This window comes from Dermacentor albipictus, chromosome 1 (genome assembly GCF_038994185.2).
Source record: "Dermacentor albipictus isolate Rhodes 1998 colony chromosome 1, USDA_Dalb.pri_finalv2, whole genome shotgun sequence".
Taxonomy (NCBI): domain Eukaryota; kingdom Metazoa; phylum Arthropoda; class Arachnida; order Ixodida; family Ixodidae; genus Dermacentor; species Dermacentor albipictus.
The window spans coordinates 210,967,980-210,990,612 of NC_091821.1; the positions used below are offsets into that span (position 1 = coordinate 210,967,980).

The window sequence follows — 22,633 nt, forward strand, 5'->3', positions numbered from 1 at the left end:
TCAGTCCGACACACGACGACACCGCACTGTCTGCAAAGTCTTCAAATGTAACGGCGGCCGGAAACACCCCACTGCAGCCTATCAGGTCATCAATGATATCCACATTTGAGCTCATTCTGGTAGGCGGCAGTGTGGAGCCGGGCTCATTTGAACTGCGAGGGCACTGTTGGTGCCATTTGTTACGGACTGTCGATAACTTCATGAGAAATACTTCTTGGAGCCAGCAGAGCGCTGTCTGGAACGCATACTAAAAACAAACAAGCACAGAATGGCGGAATGCTGTCCAGAAGGGCAATTCAACAAGAGCAGGCCATGTGCGTTGGTGCCAGAATGCATAATGTGATGATAGCGATTTTGATGTGACCTTACAATTCAGGCAAATCCTCCAAGATGGGCATCTGCAGTTAAATCACTGAGGCACAGTGCTGCGGCCAAGGCAAAACCTCAGGAATTACCATTTAGCATGTAATCTCTAAGGCCATACTTAATGTCTCTTCGAGGTTGCCAGAGGAGATAATGGCAGCCGAGTCGGCGTACGCTACAGCCACGGACTGAGTCCGGGTAATCGAGTGTAGAGCTGGCGGCTGCCCAAAATATCGGTTGTTTTTACACATTATGTCTATGGGGCCATTGGCAGTGCCACAAAGCTGTCCAAATTACCGAGCATGTCCAGATTATCGGTGCCTGATTTATCGGTCGGCGACTGTATCACCATGAAAAGATTATGATGCAGGCTCATCAAAATCGATCAAAATTTGCTCTTTCCGAAGGGCAGCTGCGCGTGACATTGGTGCCATGTCGGTAGCTATGAGCGCTCGTCATGCCTGATTAGCAGCAGTCGGGCATGACAGTCGGGCATGAAAGGCGCTGGATAGTGCAAGCTGTCTGAAAGCGCTCCGAGCACAGTAAAATATGCAGTTGAAATCATAGATAGCGAGTTATGGATGGCTATGGGCGCGGACAGAAAAGTTTTAAACGTTCAAAAGGCCTGTGTAATATCGCTTCTTAGCAATCACACAAGTTATGAACATGGCCAGTTAGATTTCGCATCCACAAACCTACTGATTTTAAGATCTCCCTAACAGATAAAGTCTGCAGAACACTACTGTTTACTAAAACTCTTGCCACCCTAACAGGATACAAGTGGGGTGTGCAGACTGCAAAAATATGGTGCAAGTTTCTGAGCCCTCAGGAGAGGGTTCAGGCATATTCCAAGATTTATCAGTTTTGATTTAGTTCTGTCTCAAATTGCGCTTCAGATAAGATTTTTTGGTTCAGGTTCAGGTTAGATTTAAAGGCCTGATTGCAGCAGAGCAACAGATTCAATGACTGTGCTACTGCAACATAAGCAATAAGCCATTAAGGGTTATACAGGTGTGCAGTGGTTTTCCTAATCTAGCTCTACGGGCAAGTTGAATTTTCCTAGCTACCTACGCAATCAGTCAGGAGTCAAGGCGTGCACTATTCAGGTCTATGCGTGACATATGCACTATGTGGCCTGAGGTTGTGAGGAAATATTTTGCAAGTTGCGTTTCCCTAAAACTTATGTGCACATGTGCACGTGGCCCTAACTGATACCATGCATGAATCTGCTTGTTCTTACCTTGGTAAAAGCCCAACAAATGCATAAATATCAATGTGAATTACACTATAAAGGCAAAAAAACTATAGCACCAAATGAATTATCAAAACATCATGACGAATAACTGAGTTGGAACCTACATTGTGTACAGCAGGCAATGCACAAAGAAAAAGATGAGGCCACTCACATGCGTAGACAACGTAAATACCCTTCTTTTCAACAGCATACTGGTATGTTCCAAGCTGCGAAAAAAAAAAATCACAAATTTGGATTCCACCTTCAATGTCACATTAAGATAAAGTACTATAAAATGTTGCAGACATCCCTTCAGGTACCTAGACATAACAAAGGAGTAAAACATGCACTAGTTGTCAATGTACAGGTTATTGAAGAAAGAAAAGCACTGTTCTGAAATCAAGGGACACCTCTAGCCTCCAGTGTATTTTAAATAAACAGTTTTAATTACGGCTTTACCAAATATGTTCCTGGAGTGAAATTGCCCTTAGCTACTTGCTATCTGTAATGTGGATTTTACAAAATAAATACTGTACATAACCCAACTCAAGTGAACTTGGCATTTATAACAAAATTTACGATATGTGCAATTCCATTTAGTTTGATGCAGCCATGCTTGTGCAACAAAAAGTTCAATCATGAAAATGTACTCATGCTTTATATTATTCTGGCTTGCCAACTCGATAAATACTACAGTTGTAGCCCAAAAATACTAAACTTTGGTTACAAATACTTATGCTTTAGTACTTAACATGTGGACCATTTATTAAAATATTTCAAAGCGTTCATTTCGTAGGAATGCTGTAAACGGGCACACTCCTCTATATTCCCAGCTAAAACAATCTGCGTCACGGATGGAAATACTATTCGTGAAGTCTATTCGTTAAATTCACATAATAGTGGCCAAAAATAAGTTCGCCATTATTGTATATGAGTTTAGTAAAGTGGGTGGTGCTACTGCTGGTAAGCGTCCGAATAATCAAGCAGGTGCGAAAAATCCAGCTCTAAAAATAAGTCTGCCACATTATTTGTATTTTCTAAAGATAGATTCTGCCCCAACTACGACATAAAAAATAGTAATACCATTAGTATCTTTACAACAATCGTAAACAAGCTCTAAATTGCAGGAATTTCTGATAAAATCGTAAAAGTTGGCAGCTACATACTAATGTGTGTTAACAGCACCACAACAGCACAGTTGAGTAGCTTAGCAATGAAGCAAGAAAATTCTTGTGAAGAAATGCCATGGCACTTAAATCTAGACTTAGGTAAATTTTAATAAATTCACAGATGCTGGATCACACATGAAAAATAGTGTAACACTTACTGTGATTCCAAGCGTGATTGCCAAGATCACCAGAGCCAAGATAAGCGACAAAATTCCTCTCGTGCGGGCAAACTGGGGACCTACAGATGAGCTATACAGCACAAACAGGATAATAGCAGGCTGTCAGTAAACTGATAGCTATTATTGCGCAATTTCACTTTTCAACCCTAACCATATAGTTGCCGCTGTTTAAGGGTCAGCTTAGTCTATGGACAAATCGTGACTGAATCAACAATTTAGTCTGCCATGTGAGTATAATTATCAGCAACAGATATTTTATTGAAGAAGTGCCTTGCTTTCTCAGATAATGCTTCTCTTTGTTATCTAGTTCAATGGTCCTTTCTCTACATCACATAATCTATTATATAAAGGTATCAAACGCATGTAAAATTTGAAGCTTTAACTTGTGCTGCTTGCACAGATGATAACTGCAAACAGTTGTGAGAACTGGGTGTGACCTTCACAACACAATGAGTTTTTGCGAGTCCTTTGATAGAGTGTAAAAGCTCTGTAAATTGTCCAATACAACTCCAGAGACAAAGAGTCACCGCTAGTTCATAGGTGTATATCACTGTGTCACATGCTGATTAACAGTGGGTGAACAAAGGAACAGCTCAAGGCTTGGAACAACTCATCTTTGAGATGGTCAAACCAAGCAAAACTCCTTTGTGCACAGCACCCAATGAAACCAACACAAACAATCAAAAAGGCCTACATCTATTGGTACAGCAGATGAATCTGCAAAATATTGATTTGGAAAGTGGTTTATGAATTTCATGTGCTACCTGGCTTAGAAAAAACGAACTGCAGTGTAAAGAATGAAGATCGAGCTAGCCTATGTGTAGCTTGTAGACATTTAGGAGATGTCACTGTTACAACATCAACCTTTGCCTTTTGGAAAACAGGCCTGTGATAGATGGAACTAGCATACCTAGCCACTTGCAATGAACCTAAAGCCTTAGAGCACATTTCACACATGAAGGCGGACTTGTTGTTGGGCTAGTTGGCATTTGCTTAACGACATATCGTAGTGCGAAGGCACAATTACAAAGAAGGCACACGGAGACATGCCACAGGCGCCTGTGATGTATGTATGTCTTCTTTTTAATTGTGCCTTCGTGCTACAATATGCCGTTTGACGCATGAAGCACACTCATAGTCCGGGAACTAAACTTCCATTAAACATATCCAGAAGTGGGGCATGTGAGGTAACGGGTCAACTGCACATGAAATGACATTTATGCACTTCAACTTCACTGCAATTATACATCAATTAAACCCTTTTTTATCCTTCCTACGGTATGTTCCCATAGAAGACCATGCATTATAATCTCCATTTTTTACACACTGCATATACACTTGGAAAGCCTATGTGTGGACAATGCAGAATTAGTGAACAATGTACACTGCTGCACCATTTGCCAACACAGCATCTTGTCAGTGCCTGTGCTGCATGAATTTATGTACTTATATGACCATTTAAGAACATGCATGCTTTAGTGAGCCAACAGTCACAGTTGGACCTAGGGATGTCATGCTCAAATTTTGTAACTGAAGAACGGTGACTGTGATTTAGTTGGCTACAAAATTACAGCTGCTTAGAAACGTTGTAGTAATTTCCTTATACATAGTAAACCTTGAATATTATTCTTTTCAGCAACAAACATATCTTGAATCTTCACCGTCATCATTGAGATTCGTGGAGTTAGAAATATCTTCTTTTTTTTTAAACATTACTGCACGTAAGAACATACAGGGTAACAACAGTCTTCAGATAATGGAAGTAATACTGGCTTTTGTGCATGTGAATAGTCTCCACTGTGCCAATTCTTATAGGATTATTCACATTAGATCCTCCAAAAAATTCACTTTTTTTTGTTTTCTACTGTCACTGTCATCAGCATATCAAGAAGGAAGTTAAAAACATGAAACATACACTTTTCTGCAGTGCGGGCATCGAGATAGAGCATTGCTCAACGTGTTGAACTGTAAGGTAAGAGAAAACAATGAAAGCAGCAAGAAATGAGAAAGCAAGTGCAGGCCCATATGTAAAACAGGTGCAGTAAACAGATCAACAAACTGTATTCATCATGTTGTCACCAAAGCTTCATAAAGTGATACAAAGCAGAGCACTAAGAATCTTGACTCTCAGATTAAAAGTTTTAAACCCATGCTGATGCATTACATGTAAAAGGGTGACTGTTTGGATGTGTTGATATTCCGTGACTTGTTCTAGACTTTGGTGTAACTCAGAATGAGAAGGTGCAAACATTTAACTGTCAGCTCTACAGCTCTGTACATTCCTTTGCAAATGTGTCACACAAACCCAGAAACAGAAAAGCAAGACATTCAGGACAATAACAATAATAAAGAGGTGATTACTTCCAGGATGATCTAGTCTACAAATGTAGCACCTTCTAAAATTGAGAACAATGAACGTAATATGCCAGAGCTTGGCATGCATTACAATACCGGAACAGTCCGGAAAGATAAAACAAAACCGAGGACTAGCAGCAAAATCATGAAATACAAGATACAGCTAAGGAACAGATAATTCCAACAGGGAAAACACATCTGATTAAATCCTGCAACATGAACAAAGTGTAGAAGTGTTAAAGTGTGAGGCAAGCATACCACTTCTACAATAACTTCACTGCACAGATGTATTTGCTAACACATGGCAATAAGCACCAGCCTGATTTTACTTTATAACCCAGGGGCCTCCAAACTACTTGGTATCAGGTAATTGGTAATTGATAATTGATAACTGGTAATTTGTCAGAGCGTTGAGGGCCAGATGAAGATTAGGTGAACCTATGCAGAGTTTTCTGAATACACCCTTAATAAAAGTTTTCAATCATGTTTTATTTTGAACATTTGTGCTGAGGTAGTCACGACAATATGAAATTACAGTTGTAGAGAGCACTGGAAGATATTTACAAATCTTCTTGGAAGCATACACATACATGGTGTTTTTCTTACATTATACAAAATTTTTTTAATTACCTGTGGCAGACAGCGCAATTCTTATTCTTGAACTGGATTAGTCAAAGAGGCAGAGATTACTTGTACAAGAAAGCAAAATGCGTAATTGACTAAACAACAAAACTGCACTAATTAAGTTTTAACTAATTACTTTAGAGGACATATTGCAAATTACGAAGTGCAGCCTGTGAGTTCGCAAGGCATATCCAGTTGGAATGAATTATAATGATGAAATCAGTTGAGATATTCATTTTCAAAATGCTCGATGAAATACACTGGCATCCCAGTTACTTTTGTGCTTCAAAGCATAAAATTTGAGTCTTGTTTAAAAAGTAAGTGCAACAGGGCATTTTTAACAGTAGTTTGACATGGCACATTTCTTGAAACTGGTGCCATCATCAGAATTGTTCCACGTTGATTTGCGTTGCTAACTCACCAGCTACAATTCCTAAATTTCAATGTGTGCCGTAAAGTAATTAGTAAAGGACTTAAGTGAAATTTTTTTCATTATTCAATTACCCATTTTGATTTCACATAGATGTGCACTTTTTCGAACAATCCAGTTCAAAGATTACAATTGTGCTATTTGCCATGGGCAATTTTTTAAAATTCTGTATAGTCTTAAAAAACATGGCTGAATCAATATTATAATGAAGGAGGAAATCCACAGCAGTGAGTATTAAGCAGCATCACGAAAGCCGGTCCAATCACTTGAAACACTGCACGACCACTCATAAAAGCGTCCCTGAAATGGTTCGGACAAATTTTGTAGACGCGTACGGTACAGCTACAGTAAAACATTAGTGTCACAATATAAGTAAAGTGCCTCATATTATGAGAGCTATGGACGATTACAGGTTATCCTTCCCCCTAGCCATGCTTTTTCACCTCAGCTCGCTCGCCGAGTCATCGGGGCTAAGCTACACTTTCACTGGCTTTGTGTCATGATGTGACATCGACTTCCAGTTGTCTTAAAGCCAGCGTGCGAAGCCTCTTCAGCCTCTCTGCTAGCAGCCTGACTGTTGATCCTCCGCGAGAGCTATCTAATCTAAGCAGCGTGCGTTATGAGCATTCTGTCGCAGTACTGAGCGTCTGGTATTCCAGTAACTGCAGTCGAACTGAGCGTTTTCACAGATGGGTAGAGGTCTCACTGACGGGTCTCACTGACATAAACTAAAGCCTTTCTATACTACTACTGCTGTGACGAAGGGGCTTTAGCATAACCATGAGTTGCCTGTATGGTGCAGCCACCTGGTAGCGCAGAGCTTAATCAGCCAAACACAGAGCCACTATTAAACATTTCAAAGGACATGTTCACGACTACACTTGTCGAAAATGTACGCCAGCAGCAAAGTAGAATACACTTGGTTACTGCTGTATTGTTTGTCTGGTTGACCTCTGTGCCACCAGATGGCTACACTGTGCAGGCCAATCACGTTTGCGCCTCCACTCATCTGGTAAAACACCCAGCCTGCTTGTGCTTGCATTTACCCAAATACCAGACATGCTAAAATTCTCTATTGTGGTTATAATCCTCAGGCGCAAAGTGAAGGCCGCAAAGATGTAGATGCTGGTGCCGATCGGACAGTGACAGCCCGATGCACTGCAGCCGCTCTGCTCACATGTTGCAGCTTGACATGTTGCTGATCGCTAGATTCGCAGCCTACAACGTAACAAGGGTGATCCATGGTGCTTGCAAAAGGAAAGCTCGAGACCAACACTGACCACGCAGCTTGCATCAAGACGAAGAACGGAGAACACTAGCAGATGACACTTGCTGTATGCCGAAAGTGCTTGAGTGTAGTGATAAATTATCGTCACATATTCTCTTTCTGTTACCTTTTTCAGAAACAAATTAACCAACATTCCAACCATTAAAAACAACATCTGTTCACCATAAAGTTGGAAAAATGATCGATGATGCGACTTGGGTAGTCAATCGGATAGCTCGCCCAACTGATGTCAATTGGGCTAACTATGTCATTTGGGAGGGTGTGGCTGAAAACTCAGGGGAATGAGAATGGTGTGGTCAGTGGCAATTTACATTTCTAAAACCTTGCAATAAATTGCACGTTTTACGCGGAGCGCTTAACTGTGTCACTTAATGATCAGGAGGACCAACCCTACAACTTAGTATGTTTGCACAAAACCGTCAAACTCATTTCGGGTCCCTTTGAAGCTATTAAAGTGGGCAAAAAAAAAAAAAAATTGGACACTTTCTCCATTTTTAAAACATAAATAAAGCACTCGTAAAAGCCCTCTTGGCTATCCCCAGTACATCTCCTTAACACCACCATGTGAAGAGCACTACAGTTCTCGTTCTCTTACCTGCTGCACTGCATGTCCCAAATAGAAATGGTAGGCTGATCGACAAAGAATGTGGACATTAGAAGCCCAAAGACGTAAGTAACACTAATGTTGATCACACATAGGAAATGCAGGTTAGTCAGTGTCAGAACATTCACATATGAATACAAACACGCATCCACACTGCATTAGGTCAGCACATGTCTAATGCTGCTGGTGGAAAATGAGCACCAGTGAGACAAAAGCTGTTAGCCAAGGCACTGATACAAATTTAGACCTGCACATAAAAGCAAATTGTCAGTCAAGTGAAGAGCAAAATATTCCATGATGTGATAATCTATGCTAGCATGTATTACTGTGCTTTCAGGACAGTCTCATCAACTTGAGACATGATAGCATGCCTCAAGGATTGACAACTTGCAGAGAACATAAAAAAAATATGACACACATGCTGGCTCACCAAAAAAGTTTGCTGGCAATGAACGCAAGATACTCGACAAAGTCCAGGCACAGAGGCAGGAGGAATGTTGGTCGTGCTAGGAGCCAAGTTGATGATTCGATGGCTGAAACGAGCAAATTATGGAATATAATTTCACTTGAAACTTTCATAATCATGTCATCACCTGGCTGATATATAGGCAATCTTAGTGTAACTAGAGCTTTCAGATTGTGCACCATTATTGTCTGCATATATTTTTTTTCTTAGTTACTTCTTTCTGTTGTGCCTTCAGACCTTGAAAGCATGCATAATAAATACACAAACAATTATGCTGATTCCACGCACTATAGGAATCGACGCAAGTGAAGCTTTCTGTGCTGTTTGTTTTGATTGACAACAATTAGTGGTGATGTTGACAGCAAATGCTTAATTTCTTGAGCATTTAGTGCAATATGAGAGTGGCGAGTTGATGGTAAATGTTACCTTGTGTGCACCACTGTTGTTTGTCTGCATAGTACACAGAACACACAGTGAGATATGTTTGCTTGAGGCGCTGTTGTGCGCCAATGTTCATAACCTCCAAGAATGTTAGCTTACAGGCTGGTCTTAATAGCATCTACCGAATTTTGCAGACAGTCGGACAAGCAGGCTAAAACACTCACTCACCAATTGGCTCTTGGGCAGCCTATCCTTTGAGATGTCACATTGCAGATCAGCAAGCAGTTGCATGGGCAGCGTACATACTTTTTGCCATGAGGTGCATGACGGATTGGCTAAAACATAGAAGCAGGAAAAAAAATTATCCATACGCCTATAGCTCAGACAAAACGTATTGAGCAAACAAAGAACTGGAGCCCCTCCTCTGCACACTGGTGGCAGCTGTAAAGATGCTATTTCGTGAAGCCTGCAGACACAAAGGGCACTTCGTGCTCTTTAGAGTGGAACATATTTTGCATTCTTTACTTGTGCCCGACTATGATTGGCCATTGCAGCACAGTGTCAGCAGCTACCAAGAGTGCTCAGTACCCCATTTTCACTTGATACCTTTCAAGAAAGAAGCGGATGCTTAGCAAGTAAGCAAGAACTTGGTTATCATTTCTTTCTTATTAGCAATAAAATTGTGGTGGAGCATAAGCCTCATGTTTAGGGAGTCACTAGGTTTCATGTAAAGTGTTACTAAGAACACCCAGCTCTTACAACAGGTATGCTGGCATGGAAAGTTAGAGCACCAGTTAGGCACCAATGAGCACACTGCAGTCACGTAACAGCCAAAATTTCCAAGTGTGGGGAGGAAGAAGGCAGATCGTAGCATATACATGACTTGAACAGGGGATTTGGAGGGATTTCACAGACCTTTATGTAAGTACCTCTTAGCCCCCTCCCTCCCCCCTCCCTCCCCCCTCCTTTTCGTGTGGGTGCGCCCAATGGTTGAGATGCATCAGGAAATGGTAAATGGCTCATTTGATCATTTCACAGACATGGGTAAACACCATATAGACAAGAAGCTCCTCTAGCAGGGTGAAAAGTTTTGTGGCAAGGAAGTGTCATATGAGGAAAGTGGAGGAGGGAGCACATGGACACAAAGGGCAACAGAGGAGCGGAAGACCAGGTCAAGGGAATTTGCTGGTGCATGTATGCATGTTCCCTTTGAGGGGCACTTGTCGCTCAAAGCGAATGTGTACACATAGGTATGTGTAAACAACACTCAGCCCCAGCAGCTGCATGTCTTGCAGTATATTGCCATGTTTTTATTGCCACTTGGTTGCCATAATTCACATGACAACAAATAAGGTTAGTGGTGACACAATGTCAGTTTCTAAATGGTTACTTGGCCCAGTGCTTGGCTCTTCATGGCATAGACAAAATTTCCTTTAACCTATGTGATGAACAATGGTAAATTAGGTTCATCGCAGAAAGCAGGGACAAGAAAAAAAAAAGTTTTCCTTTATTTTCTTTTAAAAAAATTTTTGCAGTACTCCCTACCAACGTATGCAAAGCCTAGGCTAGACTTGATTCAAATCGACACATGTTTATACCAAGGCATCAGAGTGCATCTTTCTTGGGCTGTCAAAGGGGTACTGACAAAAATGTTAGCTTGAAATAACTTGTAGTTTACATTGCTGCGAGCTCATAGGTGTGATCTGTAAGGTACCAACAGCAATTGCTGCTTAGAACACATCTTAATTTAATTTTGAAATTCGTGTGAGCAGCAACTCAAAAAGTGCAGCATCTAATGATGTAGTCACTAGCACAGGCCCTTGTTGTGAACCATGTTACATCACAAGTTTCAGCGATTGATTTTGGTGACGTGAGACATCATTGGCTTGTCTCACTGTTTGCAAGACATTATAGCACTGTTTGCATTGGATGCTTTGCACTCCGTGTACACGAAGCATATGCGTAGCCTACATACCATTTAGGGATCGCAAGGTTAGCGCTGCTGTGGCTGGCACTAGCAAAGCTGGTGGTGACATCCTGCGGCAATTTGTTTCAGTTGCGTGCTCCCTGGTCAGACACTGCATCACCAGATGTTGCCACCAGCGTTGCCTTCTGCCGCACACCTCTCTATGATTACCCAACAAACAATGAATGGTACGAAGTTTGTGGATAAGTTAAAACATGGCTAAAACTCTCTAATGCCGGGATTATACTGCGCAGTGGACAGCTGTCCAATGAAGCACTATGATGGTGTAGCAATGCACAGGTTTTAAGAGTCTAAAAAATTGTGGGTCAGTACTCCTTTAAATTTGGATGCATTGTGCACCTACTGCCCTCAGTGCTTCCCAGCAGGCGTCCAAAGGCACTCACTACATTTCAGAAGAATTGAAGGCGACGCCTAGGAAACTCTCATTGAAAAGTCTAAGCATCACAAAGTTGCACGCCTAAGGAAATCACAAGCAAAGTTAAAAACAAGAGAGACGCCACAGCATTGTGTTTGTGACATGTCATGTAAAAATTAGTTGGCTTCATTAGAAGTCTCCATGAGATTTCTAAGAATGTTAGTTGAAATAAGAAAAACAAATGATCATGTGGGAAGAAAGGTAGGACAAGTTCTGACAAAATGGTGATGATAACTGCCTTTAATGGGACACAAAGCATCCACTAGATCAAGCCAAGTTGGAAGGTTACCCCTTTAATTTTGTCTGAATTTGTGTGGCAGAAAAAAAAAAAAGATTATTTATTAAAACAAGAAATGAAGGCCGAGCTTCTCTCTTTGATTAACACAAACCAGAGCACATGTGACACCACTGTTTTGCTGATTGATATTCAGAACAGTTCACCCCAAACATAGTTTCCTACAATATACCAGAGGGAATTCTGGCACTGCAGTCGTTGACCCACCATGGGAATGATGGGAAGTACATAGATTTGTCTGATCTTCGTGCTTGTAGATTCAGACATTCTTGTCGATTTGTACGTTATGCTTTATATGCCTTCATTGTCTTAAATTTCAGAGCAATCTATACTCTTCGAAGTGCAGAAGGCTCTGTGAGCACACAAAATCGCTAATAATTGCAACGATTGAGCTTGTCGAGGTGGCCAAATCGAAACGCGCCATGCATCTCAAGGTACTGGCATGCCCGCGATAAATTCGAAACGGCATTTCACATCACTTGTTGATGCATGCGTCCATGGAGTAACGGTTCCGATGTCAGGCTTCTGTGCTAGAAGTCCTATGTTCAAATCCTGCCATCGGACAATTTTATAATGTTTATTTAATTATTTATTATGCAGCACATTGTTGAAAATCACGACTTTACAAAGTCATGAAGTCGTTTGAAGCCAGAAGGACGAAGTTTAAGGCAAATCCATGTACTTTCCGTAATTCTCCTGCTAGGTCAACTGCTCCCATTGCAGCTCCCATAGACACTAGCGCCAGAGTTCCCTCTAGTAATTATTGTATGAAACTCTATGACCAAAATGCAAACAGAAACAAATCTAACATAGCTGTACACATTGTGTCAGCTGTGATGCATTAACACACTTTATAAGATGATAATGTTGGAGCCTGCTAAGAGGAGCTAGAGAACATTTCTGCCAAAAAAACAACTAGTGAGGTTCCCTGAAGAAAAGCTGCTAAGTATACATAACATGGGATGCTACCATAAGTGGAAGCACTAAAGAGACTACTGGAGATCCACGGCTACTCAATATGCAAACAACACACAATAATTGCCAGGAAATGGCCTTTGAGTGCAGGTGACAAAGCAGGGTTCCTTACCGTAGCCTCATTACAGCGAGAACACTTGACCACATGTTGGTCTCGGCGATTGGTGATGTCGATGACATAGCCACAGACTCGGCATGGAACAATGTTCCCTTGGGCAGCATACTGAGGACTGTAGGGCGGTGGCAGTTCATCTTCAAGAAGCAAAAATGAGCAACATGGAATCACTCACACCATTTAGTTAGTAACAAGCACTGCAATTCCATATAAAATTAAGGCAAAATTTAGCATTAAAGGTGAACCCAAAATTTTAACTGCTATAGCATTCAAGAGTGTGATACCAAATATTTTTAATATCACCCATTCACGACTAATTATAACTGATAGTTTGGACTACTGGAGCCTGCATGGGGCAAGATCCACACAAGTGATATGTCTACTGGCAACTTTGAATAATGATAATAAAATTAATAATGATGATGATGATCTTTACTTCTGGCTTCATAAATATAACACAGTCCGACTGTACCTGGCAGAACGTAGCAAAAGCACATTGAAGCACAATGCGCCACCACATGCAGCTGCAAAGCCACAACAAAATTTCAAGACATCTACCCCATAGTAGCAGCTTGCGAACATCAAAGAAAGATTGCACAGCGGAATTCAAACATCAAATATAATTTTCTTGCAACCATTTTAGTGAGTTTTTAGCGCTAAGCAATGAAACAGTGTTTGCCAGACAGCTGAAAGTAAGGGGGACAAAAACTTTATGATGCAACCAAAGTCAATAAACCATCCATAGGTAGAAAATGCCAATTTATGTATTAAGAGCATACTGACATATGAAGAAACTAAAGACCAAAATTGTCTGGATATTACTGTGTCGAGGAATAAGGCATCAAAAGAAGGTAATCAAAGTAGATTAAAGATATTCTAGTCTGTTGGCATGCTGTTATTGAAAGCCACATCGCATTTATTTTTGTTTTCCGGGTAAATGGACAGATGCCTGCTGTTAGCCCACCCTGCAGGAAATATTTGGTATTGCTGCAACTTCTTGTGTGGGTAAAAGATTACTTTCTGCTGGGCAGAAGGGCTACAGTTTGTCAGTAAGCCAGTGAACTAGTACTTCATTATTTGCAGGATAATCTGCAGCTGATTAAAGGTGCCTGTTCTCCAGGTTTCTAGCTTCTATCTGCACCAATATTTCTTTGAACAAACTAGCATGCATGTGCAAGAAAACTTTTGTGCAGTGTTGGGCCAGTATAATGTAAAGATTCTTTCCACTCGATTCTATGCCACTGTTACCATGTACCATTCATGGCCTGCTGATACTGTTTATAAATCTGGCAGAACGCTGCTCTAATCACTGATGGAGCATGATAAGGAATAACATTGGAATATAACCGTTACATTATCGTGGCCTTGCAGAATGATATAAAGTTCCCTGTATTGGTGATCAATCTCTAATATCACTAACCATTTGCTTAAACATATGATCTCGCTCTTCATGTGTATTGTCATACGCAGTTTCTTTGCATTATTGTTAGTCACAATTTCCCACTACAGGATCACCTTTTGTATGTCTCCTACTTAAAAGTTGCGATGCTTACTGTCACAATGCCCTTTAAGCAAAACTGATATGATAGTAGCAAACAGAGAGTTGGTACTGGTTCATCTTTAAGGGTGCTTAAAATGAGGGACAAGGAAAAGAAGGGAGACAGGACACATTCTTCGATTAGAACTGAATATTTACTGGAAAAACCGAATGTACATAAGCAACATACAAGGACCATGTGCATACGCACGCTCCCTTTACCGTGCATGTTAAATGGCAGGGAAAAAAATTACAGGGCCTCGTTAAGATCTCTCTTAAGAGACGAATGCTGACAGCCTACTCTTCTTCCTCTTATTATTCACCTCATTAGTAAGCATTTTTAGTCATTTCTAATCAATTGTAGTTGTTACAATTTATCGTTAGACATATTGGTCGTTAGTAGTCATTACAAGTCATTATTAGTCATTACTGCTCACTACTAAGCATTTTCAGTTATTTTGAATGAATTGTGGTCATTACAAGTAGTCGTTAGACATGTTGGTCATATCATAGTCATCAGTAGTCATTACAAGTCATTATTAGTCTTTACCAAGCATTTTTAGTCATTTCTAATCAATTGTAGTCGTTACAATTTGGTGATAGACATATTGGTCATTTCATAGTCATTTCAGTCATTATTAGTCATTACTAAGCATTTCTAATCGATTATAGTCGTTACAAGTTGTCGTTACACATATTAGTCATTTCATAGTTATTACTAGTCATTGCAAGTCATTACTGCTCACTAGCAAGCATTTTAGTCATTTGTAATCAATTCTGGTCATTACAAGTTCTTGTTAGACATATTGGTCATTTCGTAGACATTACAAGTCATTATTTATTTACTTTATTTATTTAAAAATACCTTACAGGCCTCAATGTGAGGCATTGAGTAAGGGGGGCAGTACATAGAAAATACACAGAATACATGACACCTAAAAACCGTATCAGTTTACAAACTACAACCGCAAGTGCAACCGAGATGAAAAAGAATTATTTAGTTCACGATTCACAAGGGAAAAAAAGAAAACACAATATAACAACAAGGAATAAATCACACAGATTGTTTTCAGTGAAGTCATGTAATTAACAAGACCAGAGTGTTAAACAGCATGAATTATTAAAAAGTAGTTATTAAAATGTAATTGTTAAAAAGAGTAGTCATAACTACTCATTACTAGACATTTCTAGACATTCCTAATCACTTGTGGTCATTACAAGCCATCGTTAGATGTATTTGTAATTTCGGAGCCATTAGTAGTCATTACAAGTCATTACTAGACATTATTAACATCTACCAATCTCTCTCATAACGTTGTCATTCACTGTCACTATCAATCATTTGTCATTCTTTAATCTGTCTTTATTCTGTATTCATATGATGTGATGATGCTTCGGCGGACACTCCGGCGGTCAGGTCTGCTGACACAAACTTCACCATGAGCCTAGAAAAGCTTTCGCCTCAAAAAAAGAAAAGTTCTATCTTTACGTAGCTAACAGCATAAGTTCACAATCATGCAGTACTATGGAGGCACAGCTGATGCACAAATTATATTGTCGGTGAAAAAGCTGCAGCTGTTTCCCTTGCCCTCTGGTCATGGTTATGCCAAATTACTCCTGTCTTTAAGAACTTCGTGGTACACTTGCACTATTTGCAATGTCGAGCAAGTTCAGAACTGGCAAAAGATTTCAGGATGCTACTGTGCTTGTGCAGCCTAGTGTTGAGGAAGCAAAGTGGCCCATGTAGGACCTGCCACACGACAGGAGGCAGGCCAAACTGCATGCACCAAGTGATATATTAGTCACAGATTTATTAACCCCCCCCCCCCCCCTCCATGCCAACTTTTGCTTATTTCTTTCTGTATATTGGAAATATAAAAGTATTGAGTACTTCATTCACTTGGCCAATTTTATTATTAGTACACTTATGGCTCAAGTATAACCTTATTTCAGCCCAAGACACGCTTGATAGGGTACTAGGCATCTATGTGCAAGAAGTAAATTAAATCTCCTGTGCAGGACTTTGTCCAGAAAACCAAATACAGCAATTGTTTCTGATGCACACTAAAGGGGCACTAAAACACTTTTCAAACATAGCAAGAAAACAGTCCCAATATGTAGAAGATGCAGCCATGAACATGCAAGCCAAATCTTATTCTGCTACATGTGGCATAGAACCTACAATCTTGCACTATAGATTGTATGCTCTCTCTTAAGGGTTCCAGAATGATCGCTTACGCAATGTATGTGATGATGTTACATGAAACAAGATAGTCCACAGACACCAGCCGTTGAGCCCATGCAAGCATGCCCTTAGTTTTTCTAGGAAACAGGGAAACATGTCCTGCCAATTCAGTCACTGCTCCTTTGTCACTCTTGGGAACCTTTGTCAGAAGTCAGTCTCGAACGGTTACCATAAGCACACAGCGAAGAGAAGAAAAAGATAGAAAGAAGCAGTAGGCAGGGTACTGATATCGGCACTGCCCTAGCTGAGGAACAGATGAGCTGAGAGGGAACAGGGAAAGCAAACATTTCCACTCATTATATTTCCTCCCATTCATACTAAACCATTTTCAAAATTTACTTCAGAAATATAGTCCATGAAAAGTCACTCATTCCAGCATGTAACTAAGTTTCAAGCAGTAAGGTGTTTCAGGGCCTCGTTAAGTTGATGATACATGGTAAAAATAGTGCAGAAGATGAAAGAGCCTTCATATGTTTGTTTCCTATCTAATCTTGTCTTTTGCATTTGCACGCATTACGCATGCTGTTATTGTGAAACTAATACACCTGCTCTAACCATTCTTTATTTCTATAATGGAAATCTTTTAGTAAGCAAGTCGAATCTCACAGCACAATTTCCTACAGCAATGGCACGGTTGCTCAGTGGCTATGGTGTTAGGCTGCTGAGCACGAGGTCGCGGGATCAAATCCCGGCCACGGAGGCCGCATTTCGATGGGGGCGAAATGCGAAAACACCCGTGTACTTAAGATTTAGGTGCACGTTAAAGAACCCCAGGTGGTCGAAATTTCCGGAGTCCCCCACTACGGCGTGCCTCATAATCAGAAAGTGGTTTTGGCACGTAAAACCCCATAAAAAAAAAAAAACAGCAATGGCACTAAGATGATGGTACCAAGATACCATTGAACAAGAAACTTCACAGCTGGAAAAGAATGAAAACATTACTTCAAAGTTTGCACACAGAAAGTCACAGAAGTTGTGCAATCAGAACAGATAGTGGACACTACTAGCGAAAATATCCCACGGTAGGCAGAAAACCTACTACAAAGTCCTCAGTATTCTGCCCTATGCACCAACAGCAACATCAGCCAAAGACCAGTATGGGAAAAACATAGAGACAGGTATAAGCTAACGTTCACCTGTTGCTAATCATAGCTTACGTCATTATAACCTGGACCATGCAACTTGTTCTGCTATCATGTCAACAAGAAAGCGTAAACTACATAAAGTCACACAAGCTTTTTTTTTTATGTGTGCTCTTGTAATTTAACTAATTAGTTGCTGAGAACTCTGCATTTGCATGTAATTTACAAGCAAGTTTACCTTAATTTAGTTACACTTCACAAAACATGGCAAATTTTTACTATTCTTTGTTGAAGGTGTCTCAAGCCAGAATATAGTGCAGGCAGGTGCATAATTCAATCCTGCAGCTCTGAAACAAGACTTTCACTCAGTGGAGAATAACCAGAATGCCATGTTGCCCATTGTTGGATACTTACACCATTATCGAACACTACACAGTGGGCCCAGAAAAGAGACTCGAATATCAAAACAGCACCTAATGGCTAGCATAAAATTGTCTTGACCAGCACAACTAACTCGTAAAACAAACAAGTTGATTTCTGCAAAGCAAGGCAGCCATAACGGGCACTCATGGCAATACTGTTACTAATGTTAATAATTATGAAAATTCCGAACTTGCAGATAGTCTAGGACTGATTGTGGTACTACATCGAATATATATGGACATAAAATAATGTACGTCTCATAGCGACACAGCTAAGTAGAAATAAAACCCGGTATCGAAGCACGGCTCCCGTTTGTCCCATGCCAAACAATAAGACTACTTGATATGGGACCCAGAGTATCTGATTTCTTAACAGAGACCTAAAGAGTTTTCCTCAAATGCGGTTACATCGGCGTTGTAGGGCGAAGTATATTTTCATTAACAAGGAACAAGTTCCAACAACTTCCTCAGTGCGCACCGATGACAGAATGACATGCCCAGTCCATTATCTACTTCCTTGCAACGGATTCGCTTGACAATTGATGTCAGTGCTTAAATAAAGAAAAGTAGCTGCGCGTCAAAGCGTGCTCTACGCCGGACATGCTTTGCACGAACTGCTCGACGCGATGACGGCAGCTGTGACGTTCTAAGCCGAATTGTTCGTACGAAGTCCTCAGTCAAACACCACGCGCTCAGTCTTTGCTGATGACATACGCAGCTGAGTCAATGACAGAAATACGATAAGGATATAAGAATCAAGTCAAGAAAACGAAATATCGTTGTGAGTTGGCTCGCACAAAAACAGTCGCATAAACCTCACCAAGCACATTAACATCGCTTGATCACTTCGAAACGAACAAACATCTGCGAAAAGCTAAAACAAGAACGTCGATGGGTGGCATACTGGGTGTCGACAGTTATGGTTGGTTGCTCTGATTATTATGCTTATTGGCGTCTTCAGCTGTGTGAGCTGTAATTTCTGATAGGCTAAGTTTACGTACCCCTGGCTTGGACGTTGTAGCTAGGAAACGATGAATCCGACTGCTCCTGCAGTAGCGGCGTTCGCTCAGCTGTATCGTCCCTCAGATCCATTATGCCAAGACAACAAACATGTGACACACAAATTTCAGCGAGGAGGCGAGGAAGGATGCGCACCCCTAGGCCGCTGTAGGCTAGCTGCAGTGGGCAGTTGCGAGCGGCTGCAAGCCAAGGACGACGATACCAGGTGGCGCCCAGAACTTTAGGGACCGGCGGGTTTTGTGGCGGATGGACGTGCTTTTCGGGGCTCCGTGGCGACGACGAAATCACAAGTTTTTGTGCATGCTTTGAGCTTGCTTCTGTTTTTATTAGCTGTTTTTTGTATTTAAATAGTAATTGGGCGTGCGGACGCTCCTGTGTCGAGGCTTCAGCGACTTCGTTCGTGGCTAGGTGGTCTTTTTTTCTTCTTGTTGGCTGATGTTTTTGAAGAGTTTTGTTTTGCATGGAGCGGGGGCGCAAATTTTGAATTCGTGGTAAGCGTGGTAAACGTGCCGGCTTTGTCTGGGTCTGGCGGTTTCCCTTGTTGGGCCTGGGTGCTAGGCGGGACCTGTTTGATAGGCCTATGTAACTATCTCAGCTAGCTCTTCGAAGTGATTTGGCGGACGTGCTCGTTGAGCCTGAGGAAGTAGGCCTAGCGATGCAACCAAACAAAGGGAAGGCCGCGGGGGATGCGGAGCAAGTGCAGTGCGACGAGTGCCTGCGCTGGTGCTCCCTCGACGAGACCAGTTTCCAGAGCTTAGCAGACGCGGAAGAGTCTAGCTTTACGTGCAGGCTGTGCGAAAAGGTCAGGGAAGCAGTCCAAAAACTGGAAGGAAATTGGACAGCCAAGTTCGAGGAGCTGAAAGCAGACCTGAAGGAGGAGCGGGAGAGGCGGTTTGCTTTGCAGGCGAAAGTCGCCGAGTTGGTCAAGGTGGAAGCGGTGCAGGCCGCGCAATTAGTAAGAACCGTGGCCGAGCTTGGAGAAGAGAAGGAAAGGAGAGCAGAACTGCATAGGCGTCTCGATGCGCTTGAGACGCGCGCAGCGGAGAATGATGGGTCGGGACACCAAGCCGGTGGCAAAAGCACAGAAAGTAAGGTAGACCCTACATGCGAAGTCGGGGGCAGGGTGGCAGGGCAAGCGGTAGTCAGCTCGCCGCCGGTGAATCGGCGTAGTTATAGCGAAGCAGCGCAACACGCCCCGCGGGAGGCGACGCTGCAGCCACAGGAAGCCGGGAAGCAGGGAGAGGTAGGAGAGAGTGAAAGGGTGATTATCGCTGGCGACTCAAACATGGCTGGGTGCTCAAAAGCAATTGTGGAGAGGGTGAAAGGCGACAAAAGAGTGGCGGTAGGGACATTTCCAGGGCAGACACTGGGTTCTGTCATGGAGCGAGCAAAAGAAAAGCTCACGGAAAATGCCCACGTGCGCAACCTTGTCGTAGTAGCAGGTGGGCTAAATGACGTCCTGAACAGGAAAGGGCCAGGACTAGCCCAGCGCTTGGCGAAGGGGGTGGACGACTTGCGCGAGCTATCCCCTCAGGTGCAGATCGTGGTGTGCACGGTGCCGGAGGTGCCTGTGCGTGACAGTCACGTACAAAGAGCCGTAATGGCTGCCAATGAGGCAATATGGAAAATGAGCCGAGAGAAAGGCTTCGAGGTTGTCGAAGTAAACAGGGAAGTGAGAAGTTGTGGTGGTTTTAAACGAGATGGGATCCACTTCAATTACAGGCTAGCACGAGAAGTGGGCTGGCGACTTGGGGGTCGCGCTGTTGCTTTTTTAGGGGGCCCGCGGGCGCTCGGGAGGTCAGAGTAGGTAGTAATAAAGAAGGTCCCCTAGGGGAACAGCAGAAGAGCATCGCCGTCGATAAGAGAAAAAGGAGGAAAGCAAGAACAAGAGCTCGCCATGCAATAGGCTACATAAACATGCAGGGCGGCAGAAGAAAGGAAAAGTGGGCAGAGATTGAGGAGCAGTTACATAGAGAACAAATAGGGGTGTATGCGGTTACAGAAACGCACCTTAGAGACTCAGAAGAGCCGCCAGTTATTGAGAATTATGTATGGGAAGGGTGCAACAGAACTAAGTCGGAAAGAAAGGGAGGGGGAGTCGGAATGCTCATCCATCAGGGAGCCAAATGGAAAAGAGTAAATTCACAATGTCAAGAGCATCTTTGGTTATCAGGTACAATGAGTGGGAAAGAAACTTGGCTTGGAGTTACGTATTTGTGGACCGGAATAAATTGCACAGAGAAGAATAAAGAGTTAGTGGAATGCATAAGCGCTGATATTAGGGGTTTCGGGAATGGTGCTGAGATAGTCCTATTAGGTGACATGAATGCCCACATACAGGATTTAGATGGCTATACCGACAATAACGGGAAGTCAATGCTAGACCTTTGCGAGCAACATAACCTCGTGATCGTGAATACAGGGCCTAAGTGTGAAGGACAGATCACGTGGGAAGTGGGAAACCGGCAATCGACCATTGATTACTGTCTGATGACAGAAGGAATTCATGATAAGTTGAGAGAAATGGTCATCGATGAGGAAGGGTTTAGCAGCATAGGCAGTGACCATAAACGCATCATTTTGAAAATGGGATATGTAGTTGGGAAAGAGAGCAACGAAAGCAAAATGGCCAGCCCAAATTTGAACGCTGAACAAATAGCAAATATAGTCACTAGAGTGGAGGAAGAAATTGGCAAGTCGCCAAGTAAGGGGTGGGAATATGGTGAGCTTCTAAGTGTAGTAACGACAGAAATACGGAAAGAGAAACAACACGTTCATTGGAAAGGAAAAAAGAAACCGAAAAGCTGGTGGAACAAGGAGATACGAGAAGCGATCGCCGAAAGACAGAAAGCATCTCGAGAGCACAGGCAGGCAAAGAAGGCGCAGTTGCCACAGGATGAAGTAACCGGTAAATGGGAAATATACCGGGAGAAAAAGTCTATGGTTCAAATACTGGTGCAAGCAAAATTAAAAGGTGAAAGTGAAAGTTGGTTGTCAGAAATACGTGAGAAAAAGAAGGCCGCACCTAGAATATTTTGGAATCACATAAAATTATTAGGCAGGAAATCAACAACAATACAACAACATATCCTAGACGAAGATGAAAACAGACTGGAAGGAGAAGCAGCAATAAATTACATCCAAAAAGTAACAGCCGAATCTTTCCAAAGCAAGGACGAGGTTGTATTTGAAGAAAAAAAGAGCATGAAAGAGACCCAAGGGGGAAAGGAGCTAGTGCTTACAAATTTAAACTGGAAGAAAGCGGAAGAGAAAATTCCTAAGCGCACAGCCACAGGGCTAGACGAGGTTCCCGTTAGGCTGATAAATGAACTGGGACCAAAAAGTAAGGAAGCTCTCGTGAAAGCAGTTGAAAAAACTTTAAAAGATAGAGGAATACCAGACAGTTGGCGACAAAGTAGAATGAATTTAATTTATAAAGGTAAGGGG

General features: G+C 42.0%; 1 protein-coding gene across 1 annotated transcript in view; it reads right to left on the reverse strand.

The window, feature by feature from the left end:
- The window catches only part of LOC135906627 (type I phosphatidylinositol 4,5-bisphosphate 4-phosphatase-B), a 44,364-nt gene extending 25,009 nt beyond the window's left edge, over positions 1 to 19,355 (reverse strand). Inside the window, exons 1-7 of the mRNA XM_065438106.2 lie at positions 19,168 to 19,355; positions 12,878 to 13,017; positions 9,322 to 9,428; positions 8,677 to 8,779; positions 4,861 to 4,910; positions 2,925 to 3,015; positions 1,770 to 1,824 (exon numbers count right to left, since the gene is read on the reverse strand). Of these exons, the coding sequence (XP_065294178.1) occupies positions 1,770 to 1,824; positions 2,925 to 3,015; positions 4,861 to 4,910; positions 8,677 to 8,779; positions 9,322 to 9,428; positions 12,878 to 13,017; positions 19,168 to 19,258 (637 nt within the window). The 5' untranslated portion in view covers positions 19,259 to 19,355. The remainder of the gene's footprint in view (positions 1 to 1,769; positions 1,825 to 2,924; positions 3,016 to 4,860; positions 4,911 to 8,676; positions 8,780 to 9,321; positions 9,429 to 12,877; positions 13,018 to 19,167) is intronic.
- Positions 19,356 to 22,633: the final 3,278 nt, after the last annotated feature.